The 23,668-nt window shown below is 43.6% G+C and overlaps 1 protein-coding gene across 8 annotated transcripts in view; it reads left to right on the top strand.

Annotated features, from left to right (window-relative positions):
- The first annotated feature begins 5,312 nt into the window (after positions 1–5,312).
- The window catches only part of PIEZO2 (piezo type mechanosensitive ion channel component 2), a 451,232-nt gene continuing 432,876 nt past the window's right edge, over positions 5,313–23,668 (top strand). For all 8 annotated transcript variants that reach the window (XM_082697369.1, XM_082697373.1, XM_082697368.1 and 5 more), the window contains exon 1: positions 5,313–6,372. In XM_082697369.1, coding sequence (XP_082553495.1) covers positions 6,309–6,372 — 64 coding nt within the window. In that variant the 5' untranslated portion in view covers positions 5,313–6,308. The remainder of the gene's footprint in view (positions 6,373–23,668) is intronic.

Raw genomic sequence — 23,668 nt, 5'->3', positions numbered from 1 at the left:
CTTGAACATGCCTGGCTGCGTCCATTATTCTACTTTTGCTTAGTAAGCATTTAGGACTGTTACAAGCAAATTAAAAAAAAGAACATAGAAAGGACATGAATTAGAACGCATTGTGTAAGCTGTGGAGGACCCAGAGTTAGTAAAATATGGAAATTGACTGCAAGATGCTTGCAATTCCTTCACCACGTCATGTCCTCTGCTTCCGGAAGGCTGGCTGTTCTTCCTGCCTCCCTTTTGTCATTCCTCCTCCACTCACCTAGATACGCCTTTATTTGTTCCACAAGTATCTAGACAGTGTCTGCTATGGTCCACGTCCTGTTGTAGGTGCTGAGGGTGCAGCAGTAAACAGGACAAAGCCCCTGCCCTCATGCAGCTTACCCTCTCGAGGATCCATCACCCTCCAAACTGCAATAAACCCACCCTCTTGGGGAATCTGTCCTCCCGGAACTCCCCAGGAATGAGTTGGGTTCACTGTTTATACTCTCCTCTAATGTCTAATGCCCCTTTAGTGCTCTGCACATGTGTATTGTTTACTTCATTATTTATAATTATTTGATTAATGTCTGTCTTGATAGGATGCTCCTTCATAAAGGCAGCAGCCACTTGGTTCTGCTCCTGCTGTATTTCTGAGCCCATCAGTGTATCTTTGGCTGCAAGAGATCTTTGTGGATTGTGCCTAATTGCTTGCTTTCCTGACTTAAGTACTTGTATTTTTTTTTTTTTTTCAATATGTTTTTAGCCGAAAGGTGGCACTGCAGGAGAGTAAGTGAACGAAGCTTCCACCTAGAGGACTGAATAGTCATTGAATGGGCTCTGTGAGTCCTCCTTACGGGCTAACATTAATAATTAGAGCCAATTCCAAAACTTGCATACCCATATCTGAAACTTCTATAAAAGACCAGTGAATGAAAATTATTTAGGCTTACTGAGAATATTAGCATTTCTAAGACCATTGAAGAGACCTTGATGGAGTTTAAACACATATAATTGGAATTGAGATCATTCTGAAGTGTGTATTTATTAACTAATAAATATCTACTAGGATACAGACTGGGGAGCTATAAAGAGAAAATCTCGTGATTTTTGTTTTGCATATTAAGTTGCTTCAAATGACTGTAATTCACTGTTAAATTGTCCCCCCAATTTCAGTGCCCATTTTAAAATTCTCCCCAGAGTTTGATAAGCCTTTTTAGACCAGCAACCTCTTCAAAGCCTTCAAAAGCAAATACACAGAAAACAGCCAGACAACTCCTGAGATAAAAATCTGCTCCTGATATTGGCTGTGAATAATGAATGGTGGTTTCCACGTGTTAGTGTCAGCCATCTGGGGACCTGTGTGCCCAAGGCAAGTCATCAGCTTTGGCAGAACACCCTCCCCATGAGTTTATAATCTCTTCCTTTATGTGTGAACCTTGCAAAAAAAAAAAAAAAGTAAAATTTTACATGCTCCATTATTTTCATATGAGCTCTTTCTTACCCAGTAATAGATATTTTGTGTGTTTGGACATGTGTGTATGTGTCATGGAAGCAAATAAATAGCAAATAAATCGAATGCAACTCATTTAGAAACAATGTTTGGCTGTGTAGCCTGCTTTATGCCTTGCTTTGTGGATGAAATTTTGTCTGTGCACTGAAAGCCTAAAATCTGACTGGAAAGATAAAACACTTATACATGTCAGCCGATTTTTCAAGGTTCTTGACACAAAATCAGCAGTCTTCTGGCTACATAAGACGTTTTATGCACCTTCCCTTTAGATGACTCTGGAAAGACTATTAGGGGGATAACCTCTGTAGCAGAGGTATAACACGGTGACGCCTCTTACAAATTATTAGAAGTGGTCTAGGTTTTTGGAATACAGGGACCTTGAAAATACTTCCACTGTAAACATTAAATCTACAGCTCAAAAAAGTTGCAAAAACTTCTGTTCTGCTTCCAAATTTTTTCAAGTATAGGAGCCCCAAACTATGTGGCTCCTAACTAATGTCTGTCTAACTAAAATGACTTCTAAATAAATATTGTGATTTATAAATTAAAACATAGAAATGGATACATCTAAAAATGTTGTATGGATACATACCTAAGGGAAACATGTTACCAATGCTAGAAGACATCCTCTAGGCTGGCAGGAGGCAGGCATCCCATCCTCTGTAAGGCTAGATGGCACCAAGGAATTTTGGCAGAGGTCGCTGGGAGAAGAAAATGCCAGGTTGACAACTTTATGTTCCTCTGGGAAATAGGGTTTGCAGCATGACTGAGATGATACCCACCCCTGAGATCTTCCAAAAGAAGCTAACAAAGCATTTGAGGTCATAATAAATGAAATAGGGCAAGACATGATATGGGGTAGTGTTTGAATAGTGAGCATGCTAGAGAAAATTAGCACCAGGGTTGAAGATGGTGTTTCTGAATGATTTTGTTAATCAGTGTAGCATTAAATTAAGTTCAGAAAAGATCATATCTAAACAGGTAAGATGAAACCCACACAAGGCCAAACTCAAGACTAAACAAACGCAAGGCACAAAGTTTATGGCTAAAACTCAAACACTTAGGAAATGATGTATTATGCAACTGTGCCATGGTTTTTAAACATATTACTTAGATCCCCTGCATCTTCCTGAGTATGGGAGCAGGTTACTGTGCTTAGTGTGACAGTCTCAGAAATACAGAACCAGTCCTTGTTTTCCAGCAATAGCGATGACAACAGTTACAATAATGGTAATAATGGCAGTGAATAGTCACTGAATGATTACTATGCACCACACACGTTGCTTAGCACTCTATAATTTGTCTCTGTTTATACCCACTGCATATCATGTAGGTTTTATGACTTTCTTCAACTTGGAAGAGGACTCCAAGGCACTAAACTCTCTGTAATGATCAAATGGAGTTGTTGCATTGATTGTCCACATAGATGCAGAGAGGCATGTGGTGACTGGTGCTTAATTCATCGCCTGTGCTAAACTTGGGGTCATGTGCTTTAGGCACTCATCAATTATCAAAATAATGTGTTAATGAGTTTTCTATGTAGTTAATTTTCTCCCCCCAGATATTTTCTACCTCATACTGGGTCTCATGCTCAGATTGAGGATTAAGGTCTCTAGCCACGCTAGAGTCCTGACCAGTGGGATCAATATTCTTGTGGACTAGCGAGTCTTTAAAATCAAGGCTGTCTTTAAAAACAAGGTAGGTATTAGATACCTACCGCTTCTCAATTTAGGTGAATTTTAGGGTAAAATAGCCCTTATAAAGACAATGCCACTGGCTACTGATATGCATTTGTCACCCCATTACGAAAATGTAGCCCCCTGGAAGGAGGATTTGGTTTGGTGATACCCATATTGAAAACTTAAAGCACATCTTCTGAATTCTGATATGTAAATGAGGACGGTGATTGTCTACTCAGACTGCACACCTGAGAATCACATGAGAGCTTTCACAAAAATATAGGCATGGAAGGGAGGGTATGGAGGATTAAATCAGAATCTCTGGGTATGGAGACTGAGCACTGAGATTCCATATGGGGCTTTCCAGGTGACGGTCACATGCAGCCAAGATGGAAAATACTTTATACGTATAGTTTAGACAATTAAAACTCCTTAGGTGCATGTGCTGGTAAGACTAAAAGAGATCCAGGTCTTACCATCTTTAAAAACTGAACAGCCATATTGGTACACAATGTGGCGGAGAAAGCAAGTAATACATTTGGTAAGATCATCTATCTGCTAGGTTTCTTGTGTCTTCTAACTTAAGCATCCGTGTTAGTTATTTTGAAGGCATCTACATGACTGGTGTATGGAAAGCTTAGAAAGGATGTGAGGAAATATTCAGAGAAAACTGAACATTCATATAGTTACTTGATACTATTTAAAATTCAGGAGGCCTCTGAGATTCTTAGGTCCAAAACAAGTTGTGGGGGGTGGGGAGAGAAATCCATCTATGAACATCCATCCAAATGCTAGGCAGATTCTGCAAAACACAAAACAGTTCTTGGTAGTAGTCAGTGATTTGCTGATAATTTAAGTTCCTATTGTCTCCACCCCTACTTTTAGGCTCATGAATACATTTGGGGTTTAGATATCCAGGCTTCATCAGAGCTCCAGGGCATACACAAGGTCTAGGTTTTGGGGTATCTTCACAAGATTTTGCTACCTCCAGTCTTCATTTAAAAAGTAATGGTTCAGTTTGTCATTCTCACAAAATTTGGGAAGGCATCTGAACTTAAAACACAAGTTTACTGTTATCTCAAAGAAGGGAGACCTGGTTAACACAGAGAAGCAAGGTTTACATAATTTTCATCAGCAGATTTTTCTATCATCTCCAACCAATTCAAGCCTAGAATGCTGGTGCTGATTGAAGTTAAATTCTTCCCTCTCATCCTCTTGGTGGAAAAAAACCCAACTCTGAATGAATGGTCCTCCCTACAGATCAGAAAATCATCTGTCTTCTGTTTCTGAGGATCTCAACAGCGCTCCAGCAGGAGCAGATCTCCCCAATTCTTGGATAATGGGGAAGTGAGGGACCGGGACACACTGGCATCTCCCAGGGGCTACCGATTTCTCTAGATCTCACCCAGGGAACAAGAAGGAGAAAAGGGAAACCGTATACTCTTTCCCCCAGGAGTCATAGCAAGGAACAAACAAATCTGAGGCGAAAAGAAAAGTTCTCCAGAATGTACTAAGTGGGTACATATCTGAACGCCCACACCCATTCTCGGTAAGACCGGGGATTTCTCAGAGCCCATTCGGCTTTGAAACTTCTCAAAACGACTTCACAAGAGGTTATTGGTCTGGATTGATTCCGGGCTCTATTTTTCTTAATCGATGCAAGTGGGTACGCGTGAACTTGGCACAAGTGACAGTTCCACAGAGTTGTTCAAGCCCCCGACTACTCTTGTGCCACACCTGTGCAGTTTTCCTGGCGCACCCAACGATTCTCTGGGTTTGTGTAAGCTCAGGGGCACTCCCTGTGGACGGGATGCCAGGACTTGGGGCTTCTGTTTCCCGCAGAATGACCGGACGGAGCAGGGCTGAAGGTCTGGTGGAGCCAGCAGCCGTGGAAAGGCGCCGAGCAGGGGCAAGCAGACGCTTAAAAGTCCACGCGGCAGGAGAGGCCGCGCTTCTCCCTGCGCGCCGGCGCCACGGGTGGGGGCGCGCTCGCCGCCTCGGTGCTCCGCGCCCGCCTCGAGAGCTTCAGCGCAGGGGCGGGCTCTCCGCGCGCCGGCTCCGGAGCCGCGGTCCCATTGGTCCGTGGGCACGCCCGTCCCCGGAGTGAGGCTTCGAAAGTTTCATTGAAGGCAGAGAAGTGCGCGCCCGCGGGGAAGTCAGGGCTGCGCCGCCTGGGCGAGGCTGCACGGCCGCGGGCGGGGGGCGCGCTGGCATCCGGACGGCGTTTGGTTTTCATTTTATTTTTTTTAAATTGAGGCCGTGGAGGAGGGAATTGGAGCCGGACCCACTGGCTTTGTGCTTTCGTCTCGATTTCTGCCCACGCTCGCACGATTCCTCCTAGTAAAGGAGGGACTCGCAGCGCCACCCCCGGACCGATAGCTCGAGCCCCGTGCAGTCCGGGATGGTTCTGCGCGCCTTGCTGCTCCCACCCGGGTCTGTCCCGCACGAATCTGGGGGGCGCAGAGGCTGAGCTGCACCGCCGCTCAACGATCTGCCACGGGGCGGTCCGGGACCTCGGGCAGCTCCGAGAGTCCAGGCCGAAGGCGGTGCGCCGCAGCCTGCGTGAGCAGGGGGCCGGCGGCCGGCAGCAGAGGCACGTTGGTTCCGGTGGGGATTCCGCGAAGAAAACTGCGCTCCCGTCCCTGAGCGACGCGTCTCCAGGAGCCAGGCTAAAGGACAACTCGCCCTTCCTGGCCCCTTTCCTCGCTGCGCCCCCCCCCCCCCCCGGGACCCTCCGAAGTGCTCGGTGCAGGGTTCTGGCTCCGGCTCCCTGCTGAAGAGGCCGCCGCCGCCGGACTGGGGATTCCACACTTCATGGGCCGGTCGTGGGGGGGTCGGGCGCTTGGCGAGGGGGCTACCTAAAGCCTGGTTAGGGGAGGCCGAGCGCCCGGCGACGCGTCGAGGAGAGACCGGCCAAGGGCGGCTGAGAGACCTGCAAGGGGCGAGAGAGAGCCGATTGAGGGGCGGCCCACACCCCGGAGAGCGCGCCCTCGGGGCGGCCAGCGCGGCGGCCCTCTGCGAGGCGATGCTGGGTCGGCTGCGAGCCGCCCGCCGCCCGAGGCCCTAGGTGGACATGGACCTGACGCCCCAGTCTTAGGGACCTCTAAATTCTTCCCTGTGCTTGGACTCGGCGGACCGACGCGATGGCCTCGGAAGTGGTGTGCGGGCTCATCTTCAGGCTGCTGCTCCCCATCTGCCTGGCAGTAGGTGAGTGCGGTCCGCTAGCCGTGGTTATTTGGGGAGGCTAGAGGGGGCACCTGGGGAGGGGCCCAGGCTACCGAGCAAACCTAAGTTAAGGATTATAGCGTTCTGGAACGCGGTTGGGGAAGGCCGCGCCTCTGTTCCTGTACCAGCGGAGTCTGACGTGTGCTGTCGCCCAGTGCCACAGCTGGGCTCCTTCACTTCCCGCGCCGGGGCGCACGACTGGGGTCTCACAGAACGGTCCAGGGTTCTGACTGCCAGGTCTGGCATGTGCTCAAGACTCTGTGTTGAATTTAGTTACACGTGGAATTTCTTTCGTAGAGTATTGACTTGCGCACGAGGGATGCCAATCTGCCTGGAAGGCGGTCGTACACTGCCTTCCCAGGTACAGCGCAGCATCGAACCAGAGTCCCCTTGCGCCCGCGTCCGCAGACGCAAAGCACCTGGCGTACCCAAAAGGTACCGAAGCCATTTCGCCCCCACCCCGTATCCCAGAAATTGTGAGGGAGGAAGGGAAGTACTCTGGCCGTTCTAAAAAGAGAAAAAGTTAGAAGGTGCAGGGAAACAGTACCCTCGCGTTGCTCACTTTGTTTTATTCCGCAAAAGCCGGTACAACAAAAGCGCTGGATGCTGGGGCCATAGAGGACCAAGACGCAGCTCCGCCGTCTAGGCGCCCGCCCTTACAGATTTTTAAAGGGCTAGGGAGCCGAACTGGGACTCCTGGGACCGCTGAGGGTTAAGGGAAGGGTCTTCGACTCTTAGTCGATCTCACTATTTCTGCAGGGCCGGCGGGTCGTTAAAAACAACTGGGTGTCTGGTCTAAAGACTGGCATCCTGCCTAGAGTGAGAGTTTCTGAGATGCTCTTGTAATAGAAGGTGCCTGTTATCCTGAATCCCACTTCTAGGAAAAACTGACAGCGCCTTACTTATCGCTTACCCCACCAGAGCTAGAAAACGGAACACCTTTTACCAAGCAGCAGCTGCCTTTACAAAAAAGCGTGACCTTCGCAGAAAAAAGCCACCTTTCTGCAGTTTGCTAGAGGTTCAGGATTCAAGATCATACCTGTGCCAGGTGTTTTATTTGTGCAAGTAATCGACAGGGAGGCTCTAATCCCAGCTACTTGGAAGGATTTTGTAGTGGAGTATTAAGTTGTCAGAAATCCTCCGCGGAAAGCCAGAGAAGGCTTTCAGGGTGAAAATAGTCCCTGGAGAAGGCACAGCGGCCTCGGGCAACCGGAGGGGTCCGGGGCGCATGTGCTGGTCTTTCTTTGCCGTTTGAGTTTCGAGGCAGGACCATTTTGCAAGCATCTTTATCCTTAACAACCACGCCCGGAGGTGAGGAGCGCAGCGTGCTCGAGGTTTACGTGGACGTCTCTCTCTACCAGTTTGCTTAAGTTTCAAAACGGAAAAGGCTTTAGGAGAGCGACATGGGGAAAACTGCGCCGGGATTGTGCTGGTGCCTTCCATACATACGGTCTGGGGAATCGTCTTGAGTATCTGAAGCGCCTGGCGCCGTGCCTGGCAGTTTACTGTTTGCCCAGTGGAAGCCAGTGCAGGAGTCTACAAGGGGCTTTCAGTCCGAGGGCCAATCTGCGGTTGTCCGTGCGGATGGAGCAGGAGGCCTGGGGAGTGGCACGAGGATCAGAAGGCACTCTCTTCCTCTCTCCGCGGTGTCCCCTCATCCCACTCCTTCCTCCACCCTAGCCTCTTTCTCCTCCTAGCCTCCTCTCTGGGTAGCAGCTCGCCAAGATTGTTGGAAGGGTTGGGCAGGTGGTTACCTGCTGCCAGCTCGATCCAGTCTGAGCTGAGTGTTGTGACAGCAGGGATTACCGGCTGTTGGCCACCCACGTCGCCCTGAGCATCGGCCCTGGCAGCCCGGGATGCCCCTGGGGTTGCGGGGGCCCGGGTTGTGTCATTCCGTCTAATCCCTGGTAGTCTACACCGCAAATTCCATCAGTGGGACTGCTCTGAGCTCTGCCCTCCAGAGGGGCAGGGGCGCACCGCACTCCCAGGTCCTGCGCGCAGAAGCCCGAGGCGCCCGCGGGAGACTCCAGAGCTGGGCGAAGGTTGCCAGGGGTGCAGGGCGGAGCCTGGAACGCTGCCCGAGGACGGGGTACCCGCACGGCCCTGGGCCTCTGGCTCCCACCCTCTGACTTGTTCCTTGGCGCTCGGTGAGACCCCGCGCGGTGGCTAGTTCGCGGGACCGGACCTTCCTGGAAGGAGAGCTGGTTTCAGAGACTCAGATGCTAGCTCTCGCTCGCCCCTCGACTTGCTCCAGAGTCCTGGGCCGCCTTTCCTTTCTTGCTTAGGCTTCTGGATTCCCAGGCATCCTCCAGGCTAATAAAAGGAAGGCTAACCTGTATGTGGGTCGGTGGGTGGGTGGGTGGGGGTGCGGTGGAAGCCCCCAGCTCGGACTGGAGCCTGTTGCATCCCCCACCCTTGTGGAAAGCCGACCTAAGGAAATGTGAAGCACAAGGACCTCGGACCTCGTCCCCTGCCTGCAAGAGAGCTAGAGCGAGAGCTCCCGGGAAGACCAGAGGGCTGATCCCAAGAAGCCCCTCACTTGTTGGCCGCTACTTAGGAAAGACAGCCCACTCCCCAGCTACTGTCAGACGCCTTCTGATCCTTGTACTTGTAGGGACAAAAAGGGACTGGGTTGGTGTCGCCTGTTGTGGGCATTCAATTTTCATCAAGAACTGGTTATTTTCAAGGTTATTGGAGGGTTTTTCAGGTCTGCCTACTCCCACGGTGCTACTAAAACAAATATTCAGGTTTCTGTAATATCCTGGTCATGGAGAGTGCAATGATTTGTTTGCCATTACCATCGATTTTTACATTTTAGCCATCTATTTTTATATCTGGGCAAGGCAACCTTCAAAGCCAGGCCTTTGCAGAAGCTTGTGTATTTAAAAACAAGACAAAACATTTCTCTAACATTGATGCTGAATTTTTTTCTGCACAGATCTGCTCTAGTCATTTTGCCTAATGATAGATGTTCAGATTAACTGTCATTGTGTTTAAATAGATGCATAAGGTTTTTCTTTTTTCCTGTAGAAAGAAGTTCACAGAGAAGTGAGAAGTGAAACAGGTCTTTTTAATGCAGGTGTTCTGTGGCTCTTGAGCGTTAAACACAAAATAAAAATACGATCTAATATAAAATGGTTGTTTACCATCCTAAATAAATATCCAGAGACAGATTTTCCCACATCAGCAGAAACTGAGCACTTTAAAGATTTCCAGAATTATTTATGATTATTGAGTAGCCATTCTGACTTTTTTCTTACAAATACTACATAGTGAGGGGGAGCCAGACAAAAATCTTCTATATTATGAAATCTCTAATAATTATAATACTATCTGATCATTATTGAGTGCTTTAAAAATATGTTTACACTCTTTTTTCTTTTAACATGACTGTACTGTCCCACCCATCTTTAAGTATATGATTTGAGTCTATTTCTGGGTCAAAACTGGAATTGACCATTTTAATTCACATGCCCTTGACCCATGCATTCCAGTGCTGGTTGGCATATCCTAACATCTTGCCTAAAGAGGCAACTTAACCATTTTCAGGGCAGGGAAGGGGAGCTGGCTTAGACAGGACAGATTGGTCCAGGAAGAACAGAATTACAGTGGCATCATTACCTTTGGCTTCCCTTAAATAAAGTGGCCAGAGCTTAGGAGAGAACCGAGCAGAACAGGAGACTATAAAGCACACAAAAAGAATCAGCCAACCAACTAGTGTTCTGAGAAAAAAAAAAAATCACACTTGTGTAATTATGCAAATCCTGGAATAATTTCTAAAATTCCCTTTAGAGATACTGGATAAAAATTAGAGCAAAGCCACGGTGTTACTTTTGAAATATGTATGGGTGTAGCTATCTAAATATAATTTTTTTCTCTATAGCATAATACATTTCTCCCTATGTGGCATGTGTTATTTCAAAATCACACTGACATACACTCAAAGAATTATAGATGATGCCTCATTGGAGGTCTCCCCTCTGTCTTGCCCCTGCTGTAGCTCTCAGTGGAAGGAGGTTTCAGCTGTTGAAGGATGCATTAACAGTGTTCAAAGTTCTTTTTTTTCTGTTACACCTTCTTAGTCTTATGTAGATAGATATTATTTATCATTTTTGGAAAGGAGAAAAGTAATAGTGGGAAGGATTAGAAATAGATAGTTTAATTCTGAAATAAAATATTTTATAGGGGCACCTGGGTGGCTCAGTGGATTAAGCCTCTGCCTTTGGCTCAGGTCATGATCTCAGGGTCCTGGGATTGAGCCCCACATCAGGGTCTCTGCTCAGCGGGGAGCCTGCTTCCCCTTCTCTCTCTGCCTATTTGTGATCTCTGTCTGTCAAATAAATAAATAAATAATAAAATTAAAAAATATATATTTGATACATATAGATGGACTTGGTCATTTTGTTACATGGGTTGTGAGAGCTGGAACTGTGTGTCCAGCCTCTGGGTTTGGCATAGGCTGTGTTGCTTTGCAGGGAAAATATGCTTGCTCATAGTCAGTGATAAGCAGGCTGCTTTGTACCTCACTTTCGGGGAAAAGGGGCTGTGACTTGGCAGTTTCAGACATCTCCGTTCACATCCTCGCTCTGCCCTTTACTATGTGATCATTGAGTTGTTTGTACTTCTCTTTTCTTTCTGTAAAAGGGAGTTTTTAACGTCTCCTTCCTTGAGCAGGTGGGAAATAGTGCTGTGCACACCTTGTGTAGTGCCTGACACTCTGCAAGTGTTCAAAGTGGGAGGTATTATTATTACATTTATGTAGATGAGCAGAAGAGCCGGGATGCTTGAGGAATGTCTTGGTAGAAATTAAGACTAACCGATAGTGACATGGGTCATAAGGTGAGCAGAAGAGCAGGGATGCTTGAAGAATGTCTTGGTAGAAATTAAGACTAACCGATAGTGACATGGGTCATAAGGGTACTGATATGAGTAGGTGGGATTCACATGAGAGCAACTCTGTACCTTCCTATGACCAAATTACACTATTGAAAGTGCGTGTGTGTGTGTTGTGGAAGAATTTTTAGTTATCAGGATTTTTCACACCAGTTTTGCTTGATATTCTACATATGCACATTGCATTTTCTGGTTAAATAGTAGGGTCTCCCTCCACCTGTGCTGCCAGTGCTTACTTTTGACTTTCTGACTTTATACCACCATTTTCACAGTATTTATTGAATATTATTTTACTTATTTATCTGCTTTTACATCGGCATTTTCCTTTTAGTTCCTATGCTACTATAATTGTATAAGAAGTTGCACAGTAACAATATATAATATTATAAATTTTCCCATAAATTTCAGGAGAACTTAGAATAATACAGGCACATCTAGATATTTAAGAGCAATTGATTAAGAAGAATATGATTATACAACATACATAATATAAAAAATTAAATTTTGTAAGAGCTGTAGATTTAAGCAGTTGCTTTGAGCACATGGATTCAGGTATACACAATAAAACAAGTATATCATTGAATTGAGGCTAAACACAAAGCTGTATTGGAAAACATTTTCAAAATGTTTGGCTGTAAGAGATAAGTGTATATGAGGCTTATCGCATTCACCAGATCCTCCACTTGGCCTTTCAGACCCATCAGGACATGGCAGGATCAAGAAGGATACATAGGATCTTTGGAAAGAGCACATTAGACATTTTTGACAATTTCATAATTGTGGCCTCCCCAATGATTATCTAATGGGCGTGGCCTATTTAGCCAAATCATTTTTAAAATTTAAGAGTGATAAGAATTTTTTTTGTATATTTTCTGTTTATTGGTAGATTTTTGAAAAACTACATGTAATAGTCCTTAAAAATGCATTTTAGGGCGCCTGGGTGGCTCAGTGGGTTAAGCTGCTGCCTTCGGCTCAGGTCATGATCTCAGGGTCCTGGGATTGAGTCCCGCATCAGGCTCTCTGCTCAAAAGGGAGCCTGCTTCCCTCTCTCTCCCTCTGCCTGCCTCTCTGTCTACTTGTGATCTCTCTCTGTCAAATAAACAAATAAAATCTTTTAAAAAAAATGCATTTCAAGGGGCGCCTGAGCGACTCAGTGGGTTAAGTCTCTGCCTTCAACTCAGGTCATGATTTCAGAGTCCTGGGACAGAGCCCCACATCAGGCTCTCTGCTCAGCAGGGAGCCTTGCTTCCCCCCTCTCTCTCTGCCTACTTGTAATCTCTCTTTGTCAAATAAATAAATAAAATCTTTAAAAAAAATACATTTAAAGTCTCCTGCAGAATATACTTTTTTTGTTTGCTTCATTTTATCGTATCAGGATGGTGAAGTTTTCCAGTTCTCACTTTTGAATGATCTTCTTTGCTGAACTTGTAGGCACGATTCTGCCTTCTATGAGGATATTATGGATGGACATATTTAAATGTTTTGGTATGCGAATTCCAAATTTTAGATACATTTTATAAAGAAGAATGGATCTTTTTTATCTATCTATGTGGTTAGTTCCCGCTTTCTGTTACAATTTCACTAGTCATCTGGGGGTGAAGGTGTTGCTAAGACTTTGCTCTCTCCTTTTATTTTTATTTTACTTTTATTTTCCAGTTTTAATGAGAAAAAACTGACAAACATCCCTGTATAAATGAAGGGCACACAGCATGATGGCTTAACTTTCATATATCGCAATATATGTGATCACCACAGTAGGTTCAGCTAACATCCATCTTCTCATATAGATACCATAAAATGAGCAGAAAAAAGAAAAGAATGAAGGAGAAGAATTCTCATGATGAGAATTTCTTCTCAACACCTTTGCTGTATGTCACACAGCAGTGTTAGTTGTAGCCATCATGCTGTCCATTACATCTCTAATACTTCTACATCTTACAATTGAAAGGCTGTATCTTTGCCCAACTTCCTCTAATTCCCCTGTTTCCTATCCTCTGCCTTTATTTTATTTGATTTTATTTTAAATTCCACATATAAGTGAAATGTTACAGTATTTGTTGTGTATTTCTCTGACTTATTTCACTTAGCATAATGCCCTTGAGATCCATCTATATTGTTGCAAATGATAGGATTTCCTCATTTTTCATGACTGAATAATACTCCATTGTGTGTGTAGGTATGTGTATATATATATGTTTCTTTATACATTCATCCATCAATAGACACTTAGGTTGTTCCCATGTCTTTGCTACTGTAAATAAAGCTGCTATAAAAATGAGGGTGCAGATATCTTCCTGAGTTAGTGTTTTCATTATCATTACATATATTCCCAGAAGCTGAGTTACTGGATAATATAGTTTTTCTATTTTTAATTCTTTTTTTGAGTATCCTTCATGCTGTTTTTCATGGTGGCCACACCATTTTACAATCCCACCAACAGGCACAAGGGTTCTCTTTTCTTCATATCCCTGCTAGCATTTGTTATGTTGTCTTTTTAATGATGGCCATTCTAATGGGTGTGAGATACTATCTCACTATAGTTTTAAATTGAATTTCCCTAATGATTAGTGATGTTGAGCGCTTTTCATGTACCTGTTGGCCCTTTGTGTATCTTCTTTGGAAAAATGTCTATCCAGGTTATTTTCCCATTTGCTAATTGGGTTATTTGATTTTTTGCTGTTGAGTTGTAAAGTTCCTTATATGTTTTGGATGTTAATAGGTTGTCATTTCACTTTGTTGTTGTTGTAGTTGTTGTTGTTTCTCGGTGCAAAAAATTTTTGGTTTGATGTAATCTCACTTGTTTATTTGGTTTTGTTCCTTATGCTTGAAGTGCTACATCCAAAAATTCATTACCAAATCTCATGCCATGTAGATTTGTTCTTGTGTTTTCTTTCAGAAATTTCATGGCTTCGGGTCTTGTCTTTTAGTCTTTAATCATTTTGACTTAATTTCTGTGAGTGGTATAAGATATGGGTTCAGTTTCATTCTTTTACATGTGAATATCCAGTTTTTCTCACACCATTTATTAAAGAGACTGTCTTTTCTCCATTGAGTATTCTGAGCTCCCTTACCAAATATTAGTTGACTGTGTGTGTTTGGGTTTATATCTGAGCTCTCAATTCAGTTCTATTCATCTGTTTTGAGTGTTTTTATGCAAATCAGATGCTGATTTGTCTGCCCTCTCCACTTTGTTTCCAGACCTGTAACTAGAGTCAGTTTCCAGCATGCTCTTCAAGGTGAAGTACAAAGTATGATTCATGAAAATCCAAAAGAACTGAGTTTTCCAATTTATACAGACAGAAGTTTGAGGAACATATCTAGGAATGGGAGCTTAAGGGTATAGGATAATATAATGAAGAAACATAAGGTTAGATCTTGCCAAATTTATTCATATGGAACCACTAAGAAGAAATTCTGGATTCAGTGTTGTTTCTCTAGGGGTTAGAAAGGGCTCTGTTGATGTGGTTGATTGGTTGGCTGGAACAGGGACAAAAAGGTGACCTACGCTAAATGAAGTAATGCAAGACTTGTCTTGGTACACTATAGTGGAAGAGATTCAAAGGCTTAGGGGGATTGGAATAATAGAGTGAATTTATCATGTAAGACCCTCTCATGCACCTGGTCCAGAGGACACATGGGTTCTCCACAACTGAGAAATAAATTTGTGAGAAGACCCTCAAAATTCTCAAAGAGTTCTGTGGTTGCTCTTCCCTGTAGGTCAAATATTACAGTAGAAACTGCTACCATTGACTGGGATCCTTAAATACAATGGGGATATTTGGGTCCCTGTCACCAAATGGCCCACTTAATTGCCCAAGCCAAGGTGGGTGTGGTTACCATAATAGTCAGTGGAGTCAAAGCAGTAATCAGAATATTCTGACTTGAAGAGAACTTGACCTTTGTCTTGCTGTTTTTGTTGTCCCTAGAAGAAACATATAGGCAGTGTATTAAATTCTGACTTGATCTGTATACACGGATGAGTTGTAGGTCAAATGAACCAAAGTCTGACTTGAATCCCCAATCCAGAATCAGGGCCCCTCAATCACCTCCCAGGCCTGAGCCAGTTTACAGACTCAGAACGCTGAATGAAGGACTTGTTAAGAAGTGGCCTACAGGGCCATCTATCAACTAGAAAAAAAGAATCTTGCTACCAGGATGAGAATACAAACTTTCTGGGCTGATGGCCAGGCTCTGTACTGCGGGTGGAATGGCAGCAATGGTTTGCCTGATTCGGCTGAGTGAAGGCTGGGATGTAATTGATGCTGAGAAAAGCCCTAACTACTCTTAACTCAGAATAGCAGACGAGGTCTCCTGCATGTAGGAACCTCTACCCGCCAACCACACTTCCATTTTACTTTCCTCACTTTATTTTTGGCCAATAAGTATCTTCATTTAAAGTGTAAATATTTGTGGAAAGATTAGACACTGTCTGTCATTCACATGGTGATAATATAAGTTAGTTCAAATAGATTATTTTCTTTTCTTCACCTAGTTGGGTTGGAGTGGAAATGTTAACTGACTGGGGAGACATCATTGTTGCTTATTGTATGTAGGTATGGTGTAGATCCTAGGGATTTTTTTTTTTTTTTTTTTTTTAGGAGCCATAATACCCCTGGGCATTTAGGGGCTTACCAGGATGTATTCCAATACCTAAAGTACAAGAGAAACAGAACACAAAAATCCTTCCCCCCTCCTTCTTTTATTTGTATTCTCTGTTTTTTCTTCCTTCCTTCCTTTCTTTCTTTCTTCCTTTCTTCCTTTTTAATTAAAGATGGTGAACTTTTTTTTTTTTTAAGATTTTATCTATTTATTTGACAGAGTTCGGAATTAGGCAGAGAGGCAGGCAGGGTGGGGGGGGGCGGGGGACGCAGGCTCCCCGCTGAGCAGAGAGCCTGAAGCAGGGCTCTATCCCAGGACCCTAAGACCATGACCTGAGCCAAAAGCAGAGGCTTAACCCACGGAGCCACCCAGGTGCCCCTGTTATATGGTTTCTGACATCCAAGGGGGAACCTGTTTTGACTGAGTACCCCAGCTCTAAAGTCAAGTCATTTAGGTACAGATCTTGGCCTGTCATACCAGCTATATGACCTTAATCAAGCTGTTTAACCCCTTTGTTCTTTGGAAAAGTTTCATCTGAAAAATGAGTTGTTAGTAATATGACCTAGCCCCAAGCACTCGCAAGGCTTAGATGACAGTGCTTTTGCCACCCAAATTCTTGGTGCAGTGCATGACACATGGTAAACACTCAATAAATCCTAAGTCTGAGGATTAGTTCCAGCCTCAGGAATCAGGCATTTCTATTAGTCAAAGGCTGGTTTGAGGATCTGCACATTAGGAGCAACATAGTTTCAATGTGCAGATGATTTGGAGTTCCAATCAGCTTCCAAAGAAGCTTTGGAATGAGACCTGTTGGACGTTGAGGACTGTTTATCTGGTGCCCATATACTCCCTCCCATTTCCCCTATCATTTATGCTGGAAGGTTCTGCGTCATTGTTTATTGTGACCTTTGGAACAATGTGACATCTGTGAGATCGTCTCCCCTTCTTCAACTCTCCTTCCCAGGCAGAATGAAGTGTTCCCTCTGTGTTTACCTGGCCCTTGGTTCATATTGTCACAGAGTCTTGTACTTAGTTGTATGAGTGTTCTCCTCCCTTCCGTGTATCTGCAAGTTCAGGGACCTGGTGTGATCCTTCTTGATCTCCTTAGCACTCACTTAATGCCTAATGCGTAATAGGTATTTAAAATACACACACACACACTTTCATTTATTTATTTATTTATTTATTTATGAAGATGTTATTTATATATTTGAGAAAGAGAGACAGACATAGTGACAGAGTTAGCGAGAGAGTGCACAAGCAGGGAGGAGAGGGAGATGCAGGGTCCTGCTGAGCAGGGAACCTGATGCTGGGCTCAATCCCAGGACGCTGGGATCATGACCCAAGCTGAAGGCAGACGTTTAACTGATTGAGCCGCCCTGGTGCCCCTAAAATATATATATTTTTTGAATTGGAGGGTTTTTTTTGACTGCAGAGTTGTGTCCAGTCACTATACTTTGGCTGTCTGGCAAGGGCTAAGCATCCAGTGAATACTGAAGAAATATTTGCCAATTGATTAGTTAAGGAAATTCACAGGCTGAACATTTTCTCTTGAATATCTCAGACATGGGAAAATTCTGTTAGGTCGAGCATCTCCTAGCCATTGGGTTTTCTGTGTTTGAAGATAAAATTCACAGGTCTAACTTCCATGCCATGTGACTTTCAAAGCATGAATTTGATCAACATGGGGATGAATAAATTTTACTTGCTCTGCGGCGACTAGAGAAGGAGAAATGCATTTGATAGTGGTAAAGCTTGCCCGGAGCATCATCCTTGAAGTGCATATGATTTTTTAAAATGTTTTTCAGCTCTCCTGGAACCACACAAAATCGATCTGTTTTCTGCTGTGGTCAAATCCGCTCTGTTAGCAGTTTTGGCCACAGGTGCAGGAAGGAGGAAGAGTGTCGAACCTTAACAAGCTGATAATTTTGAACCAAAGCTCCATGGAAATGAATTATAGATCTGCACAGCATTGAGTGGTTTCTGCTCCTGCCATTTCTTTTCTCCTTTCACATTCCCCAGACTCTACCTGCCTCCTAGCAGCCTTCCTCTTTGGCATCACCACGGAAGGACGTGCCCCTGCTGGACAGTCTGCACTGCAAGTGTTTTGGAAAGGGCCCTGGTCTGAAAGTTTCACGAATGAGTCTTGACCTTATTCATAATGAGCTATGCGACTTTGCCAAGTCACAGAAACTCTCTATTCCTCAATTACATCATGTAGAATATGAGGTGCTCAAGCCTGAGAAGTATTTTCATGGTCCTCACCGTAAAATTTCTGCACATAATGTTTTTTTCTTCAATATTAGAAGACATGACTGTAAAGCATTGTTTTTTTAACCAATGCACCAGAATTTTTACATCTGAATTGTTCTGGGCCCTTCATAGCTGTCATACGTAAATCGTTTCACACTTGATCTCAAAGAAATGTTGGAAAAGGAGAGGAAAATAATTTTGGGTCGTGGTGGGTATTTGAGGGTTTTTCATAAGAGCTGGTATGGAGGAGGGTTTAGGTTTTTGTAATCCTCACATCTCTATGACTCTCCAGCCCTGCTCCCAACACAGAATCACACACGCATCATTATCGGGGATGATAATAAAGAAAAACAAAATGTGTGGTCGAATCTGGTTGAGAATCAGCTGTGTACAGCTTTGCGGAACCAAAGGAATTTTGCCACTCATCGTTTATGGTCAGACATGCCTGTAAGGAAAACCTAAACATGTGGAGTTATTAATTGAAGCTAAATGAAACGGTAGAGACCTGGAATTATATAACAACATTTGAACCAGGAAAATATTTATTTTTGAGCAAAATATTGAATTTATCAAAATGTAGCATGTCAGTGACATTGTAGACCTCATGAGACTTTAGCTGGCCATTCTGTTACACAGACAAGGACAAGGTGCTGTGGCGGGGTGGGGGTGGAGGTGGGGGGACAAAAACTCAGGTGTGTGTAGGTAAGAGTTTCAGTCCAGGCTGGGAGTGGAGGGTACCCTGTAGGGGCACTGCTCTCTCCTGGCTGTGGGGATACTGTGGAGGTATGAGCTTCCCACACTTCAAAGCCTCTATCTACTCCTTCTCCTCTCTCACTCTTTTGAGACTTCCAGTTTTAAAAGTTTTTTGAATTAGCCCGGCCAGCGGAATCCTGACTCTTGTTGGCCTTGGGTCCCGAAGTCAGGATAGATGATAGCCGTGAAGCCTTCCTAGCTGGAACCAGGCTTGACACTCTGCCGTAGCACTCCCTCACTGGTGGTTGGTGGGTCATTGCCAGGCAGGAGAGACAGTTAAAGGTCAGATTATAAGGCTACGGGAAGATGTAGAGTTGTAAAATGGGGTTTGTTTTTGGGGAGCCAATATTTTCCAGAAAACTCCAGCTCCCTGGAATTTATCATCAATGACCACAAACCTCTTTAACAATAACGTTCAGTGTCCTCATTCTTGATGTTGCATTGCCACACACTTGGACTATACTAGGCCCCCCACCAGCATTGCTCAACAACCCCACCTCAAGCACACCTTGGGCTATGTAAGAACATTGAAACCACCCTTGACATGCAACAGTTTCCCATCATGGAGCTTAATCAGAAGGGATGTGGCACAAACCCCCAAGGCATTGTTAAATTGGATATCAAAATATTTTGAGCAATTATCTTAAGAATAATGGTGACCACCCAAAGTTACTACCTAGAAGGGAATAAAGCAGGGATTATCTTATTCTTATGACCCTGATCAGTTATCTGTTCCGATACTCAGATTTGCATATTAGATCTAGCCCCAGAAAGTACATTTTAAATGTAGCTCTGGCTATTCCAAAACATCACAATCATGAAAGACAGGAGAGACTAGGGAACTTTCACAGAGTGGAAAAGACAAAGAAAACAGGAAACTAAATGCATTGTGACATCCTGGATTGGGTCCCTGGAACGGAAGATGTATGCTAATGGTAATCTGGTGAAATCCAAATAAAATTGACAGTTAAGAGTATTGTACCAAACTTAATTTTTCAATTTTGGGAATTCTGCTGAGGTTATGCAGGATGTTGAGAAGCTGGTTGAAGTAATCATGGGAATTTTCTGAGTTAATTTCGCAACTCTTAATTCAACCCCAAATTATTTTAGGATAAAAGTTTTTTAAAGTTAAAAAAAAAAAATTGTACTGCTGGTCTACCAGAGAGGGACAGCATGCTATTCAAACTCTGTTTAGAATATCTTTGCAGGTACGTGCCACACTGGGATCATTTTTCTTAAATTTGAGTATGCTTAAAATGCATTTTATTAAAAAGAATGTATTTGAAATGTGATTTTAATAGTCCTTGGTGACTCTGTTTCTTTCATTATTCTTTATTCTGATTTCAACCAATTTTTCTCGCCCTTCTCCCCTTATACATTTCCCAGAAGGCACTCAAATATTACAGTAACCCAAGGCTGTTTCATAATGTGCCCAGTCTTTCCTGTCTTAAAATAGCATTAGCCTTTGTTTACTCCAATGTCAAAGAAAACTCATGGCTGGTTTTTGTGCTGATTCATTTCTCTCTATCCCTTTTGACTTTATTGCTTTCTAGGTTTCTTTTTTGGCAATTGCCCAGGAGGAGTTTGACAATTTTTGAAAATCTTCAAGTTCTCTAACTACTACCATATAGACCTCCCCACCCATGTATTACTGGCTCAGTTATTGGCATTTCTTCTTGATTCTCAATAAAAGCGTAAGAAAAGTTTTTGTTTTGTTTTGTTTTGTTTTGTTGGTCACCCACTTTCTTTTTTCTCCTTAAATAATAACACAGGGAGGGATACACCTAATAGGTTCACAGGTCATCTGTGGTGCGTGGAGCTCAGGGCTGACCCCAGGCTGCAGTTCTCACTGGATCGCTGTGTACCCCTAACCCCAACTGCCTGCAGCAGGAGGTGTGCGGGCTCCTAGGGATCCTGTTTCCTGTGCTGGCAATAAGCTATTAGGTGTTCAGGAAAGGCCATTGTCATGGATGCACTCATTCTTGGGTGTATATTTCTAGTCAAACTAATTAAATCACAGTTGCTTCCTGAACATTCCCTTCAGTGAGTATCACAGCTCTTGTCTTCTTGATAGTCTTCCTTTCATGAGTCCAGGACGAGCATGTATTTTTTCCCTTGCACCATTTTTTCTATAGAGTGTTATAGCGCTTGGTCTGACATGCAGCTACATAAACACAAAGTATGGCTGTCTCCCCTCCAACAGAGTTTTCAACAAGTTTCTAGACTCTCAGAATCACAGGGTTTCCATGTAGAGCTGTCCTAGGCAAAAACGGACCATGCCCGGACAAGCTGCGCCCTCCCCACTGAGCTTGCCTGCCTTCAGTAAGAACTGCTTCCTCACCTTCTCTTCCCTCTCTCTTCCTCTAGGGCCTGCCAGGATTTTTCCAGCAGGGTTGACAGGCAAGGGAAGAACCAGGACTGTGGGGTTAATTAGACAAGGATTGACACTTGGCTTAACTCCTCCTTAGTGATAAGATGAAGACAAGTTGAAATTGTATAGCTTCTCTGAGCCTCTGTTTCTCAGTCTGAAAAATGACAGACACCCCATGTTCTGAAAAATACTGGGAAGGAGTCAATGAAAGGATGTAAACCAAGCACCTAGCGCAACGCTGACAAATGAAAGGCTAACCGAATGTTCTCTTGTTTCTCTTCTCTCTCTCCCATGTGCCCGGGTCTCTGCCTATCCACCTGTCTTCTGAACACTGGATCCTGAATGTCATGGTCTTATCTCCTCTGATTCAGAGCCTTGTGGATTGGTCAGGCATCAAGAGAAAGGGTTATTGGGCACCTGGGTGGCTCAGTCCTTGGGCATCTGCCTATAGCTCAGGTCATAATCCCAGGGTCCTGGGAGTGAGTCCTGAGTCAGGCTCCCTGCTTGGTAGGAAGCCTGCTTCTCCCTCTCCCAATCCCCTGTTTGTGTACCTCTTTCGCTGTATCTCTCTGTCAAGTAAATAAATAAAATCTTTTTTAAAGAGGGGAGGGAGGTTATTGACTGTGTGTGTTTGCCCCCCGCCCAGGGGCCCCTGATGTCAAATAGGCAAAAAGCTCTTACCAAATAGGGGGCAATTCTGAGGATGGGAATTCAGTGACTGATGAGAAAAGAAGATCAGGTCTGATTCCAGTGTAATGGTGAAGTGAGTTCTGTGGAGCTTACGGTGCCTGCACTTCGGTTAAAATTCTTTAGTAAAATCTGCAAAAGGTAGGATCTGAGGTGGATTCATCTTAAGTGATGGTAGCCAGTGATGAAGGTTAGCCAACAGTGGCTTGTCGCAGGCTGCCTATTTTATGGCAGTAAAATTTATTTTCAAGTCTTATAGGGTATCAAGGCCGTATATTTAATATTTGAGTTTATTTCTTGATTTTTTTCTTGTTGTTATTTCAGACACTGAACTTAATAGGTGTAAAACATCTTATATTTTCACTTTGGGAAATCTTAATTTTCCCTAATTGTAATTCTTAGGATATTCAAATAGAGTGAACATGTTCCCAATTTTGAGGTCTAAGAGATAACAGGTAATTTTACATAAATTTGAGTGGAGTTGGGTAATTGCCTTTGTCTTTAGAGCCTGCTTCAAATTGAGGATGTTAGGTGCCGAATTAATCTTCCAAGAGTATTTTTTAAAGGATTTCTTTAAGGATGGCTTATTTAGTTGGATGGAGATGATAGTTATAGTTTTCTGATTTAAACATATTTTAAGAATCATTTAAGAATGAACAATTTTATGATAGTTGTTAGGTGAGCTAAATATTGAAAATTTTAAAACAGTAGCAAAGACGATCATGTTTTGCACAACTCAAAGAAAAACTTCAAAGACATAACACAAAGGTGGTTCTCTGTGCTTATCTATAATATAAAAATTAATAACTTTTGTAAAGAGTGAAAGACATTAAGGAGAGTAAATAAATATTTTTCTGTGTTAAATTATTTAATCTTATGCAATCTTATGTTTGGAGGATATATTTTTTAAAAGATTATTTGAGAGAGAACAAGAGAGAGCACATGTAGGGAGAAGGGCAGAGGGAAAGAGAGAATCTCAAGCAGTCTCTGCTTTGAGCTTGGAGCCCGACCTGGCTCTATGAAGACTCTGAGATCAGGACTTGAGCTGAAATCAAGAGTCGGATGCTTAAATGATCAGGCCACCCAGGTGCCCCTGTTCTGGGGATATTTTAAATACCATGACGGTGCCAAGAATTTTAATAATGTCTAAACTCCTGCTAAGAATACATTTTCTTTATGTATCACATGGATTTTTAGTATCTGAGGGCAATGGGCTGTGCTATTTCAGCTTAGCTCCCAATATAGTCAAACTGAGTTTTATGAAATTTTAATATAATTGACCCAAAGTTTGAAGCTCCATTTGCATTTCTAGTAGGTATCTTATACAGCCTTACTGGGAATTCCAGGGCGGAGCTTACAGGTACGTTACAAATGTAGAGTCCTGTTAATTTCCAGGAAGGGATATTAAGGGGTCATAAGCCTCCTCACAGATCTCCCGTGATATATTAAAATTGGTGGAAAGCCACCTGTCAGAAGGGTAAAGCCAACAACACAAAAACAGGTGTTGGCAAGGATGTAGAGAAAAAGGAACCCTCTTGCTCTGTTGGTGGGAATGCAAAGTGACATAGCCACTCTGGGAAACAGTATGGAGGTTCCTCAAAAAGTTAAAAATAGAATTACATTATGCTCCAACAACCACACTACTGGGTACTTACCCAAAGGGTACAAGAACATCAACTCAGAAGGATACGTGCACTCCATATTTATTGCAGCATTGTTTAC

The sequence above is a fragment of the Mustela nivalis genome, assembly GCF_964662115.1.
Source record: "Mustela nivalis genome assembly, chromosome: 14".
NCBI classification, from domain to species: Eukaryota; Metazoa; Chordata; class Mammalia; order Carnivora; family Mustelidae; genus Mustela; species Mustela nivalis.
This window is presented reverse-complemented; position numbering and strand designations above follow the sequence as displayed.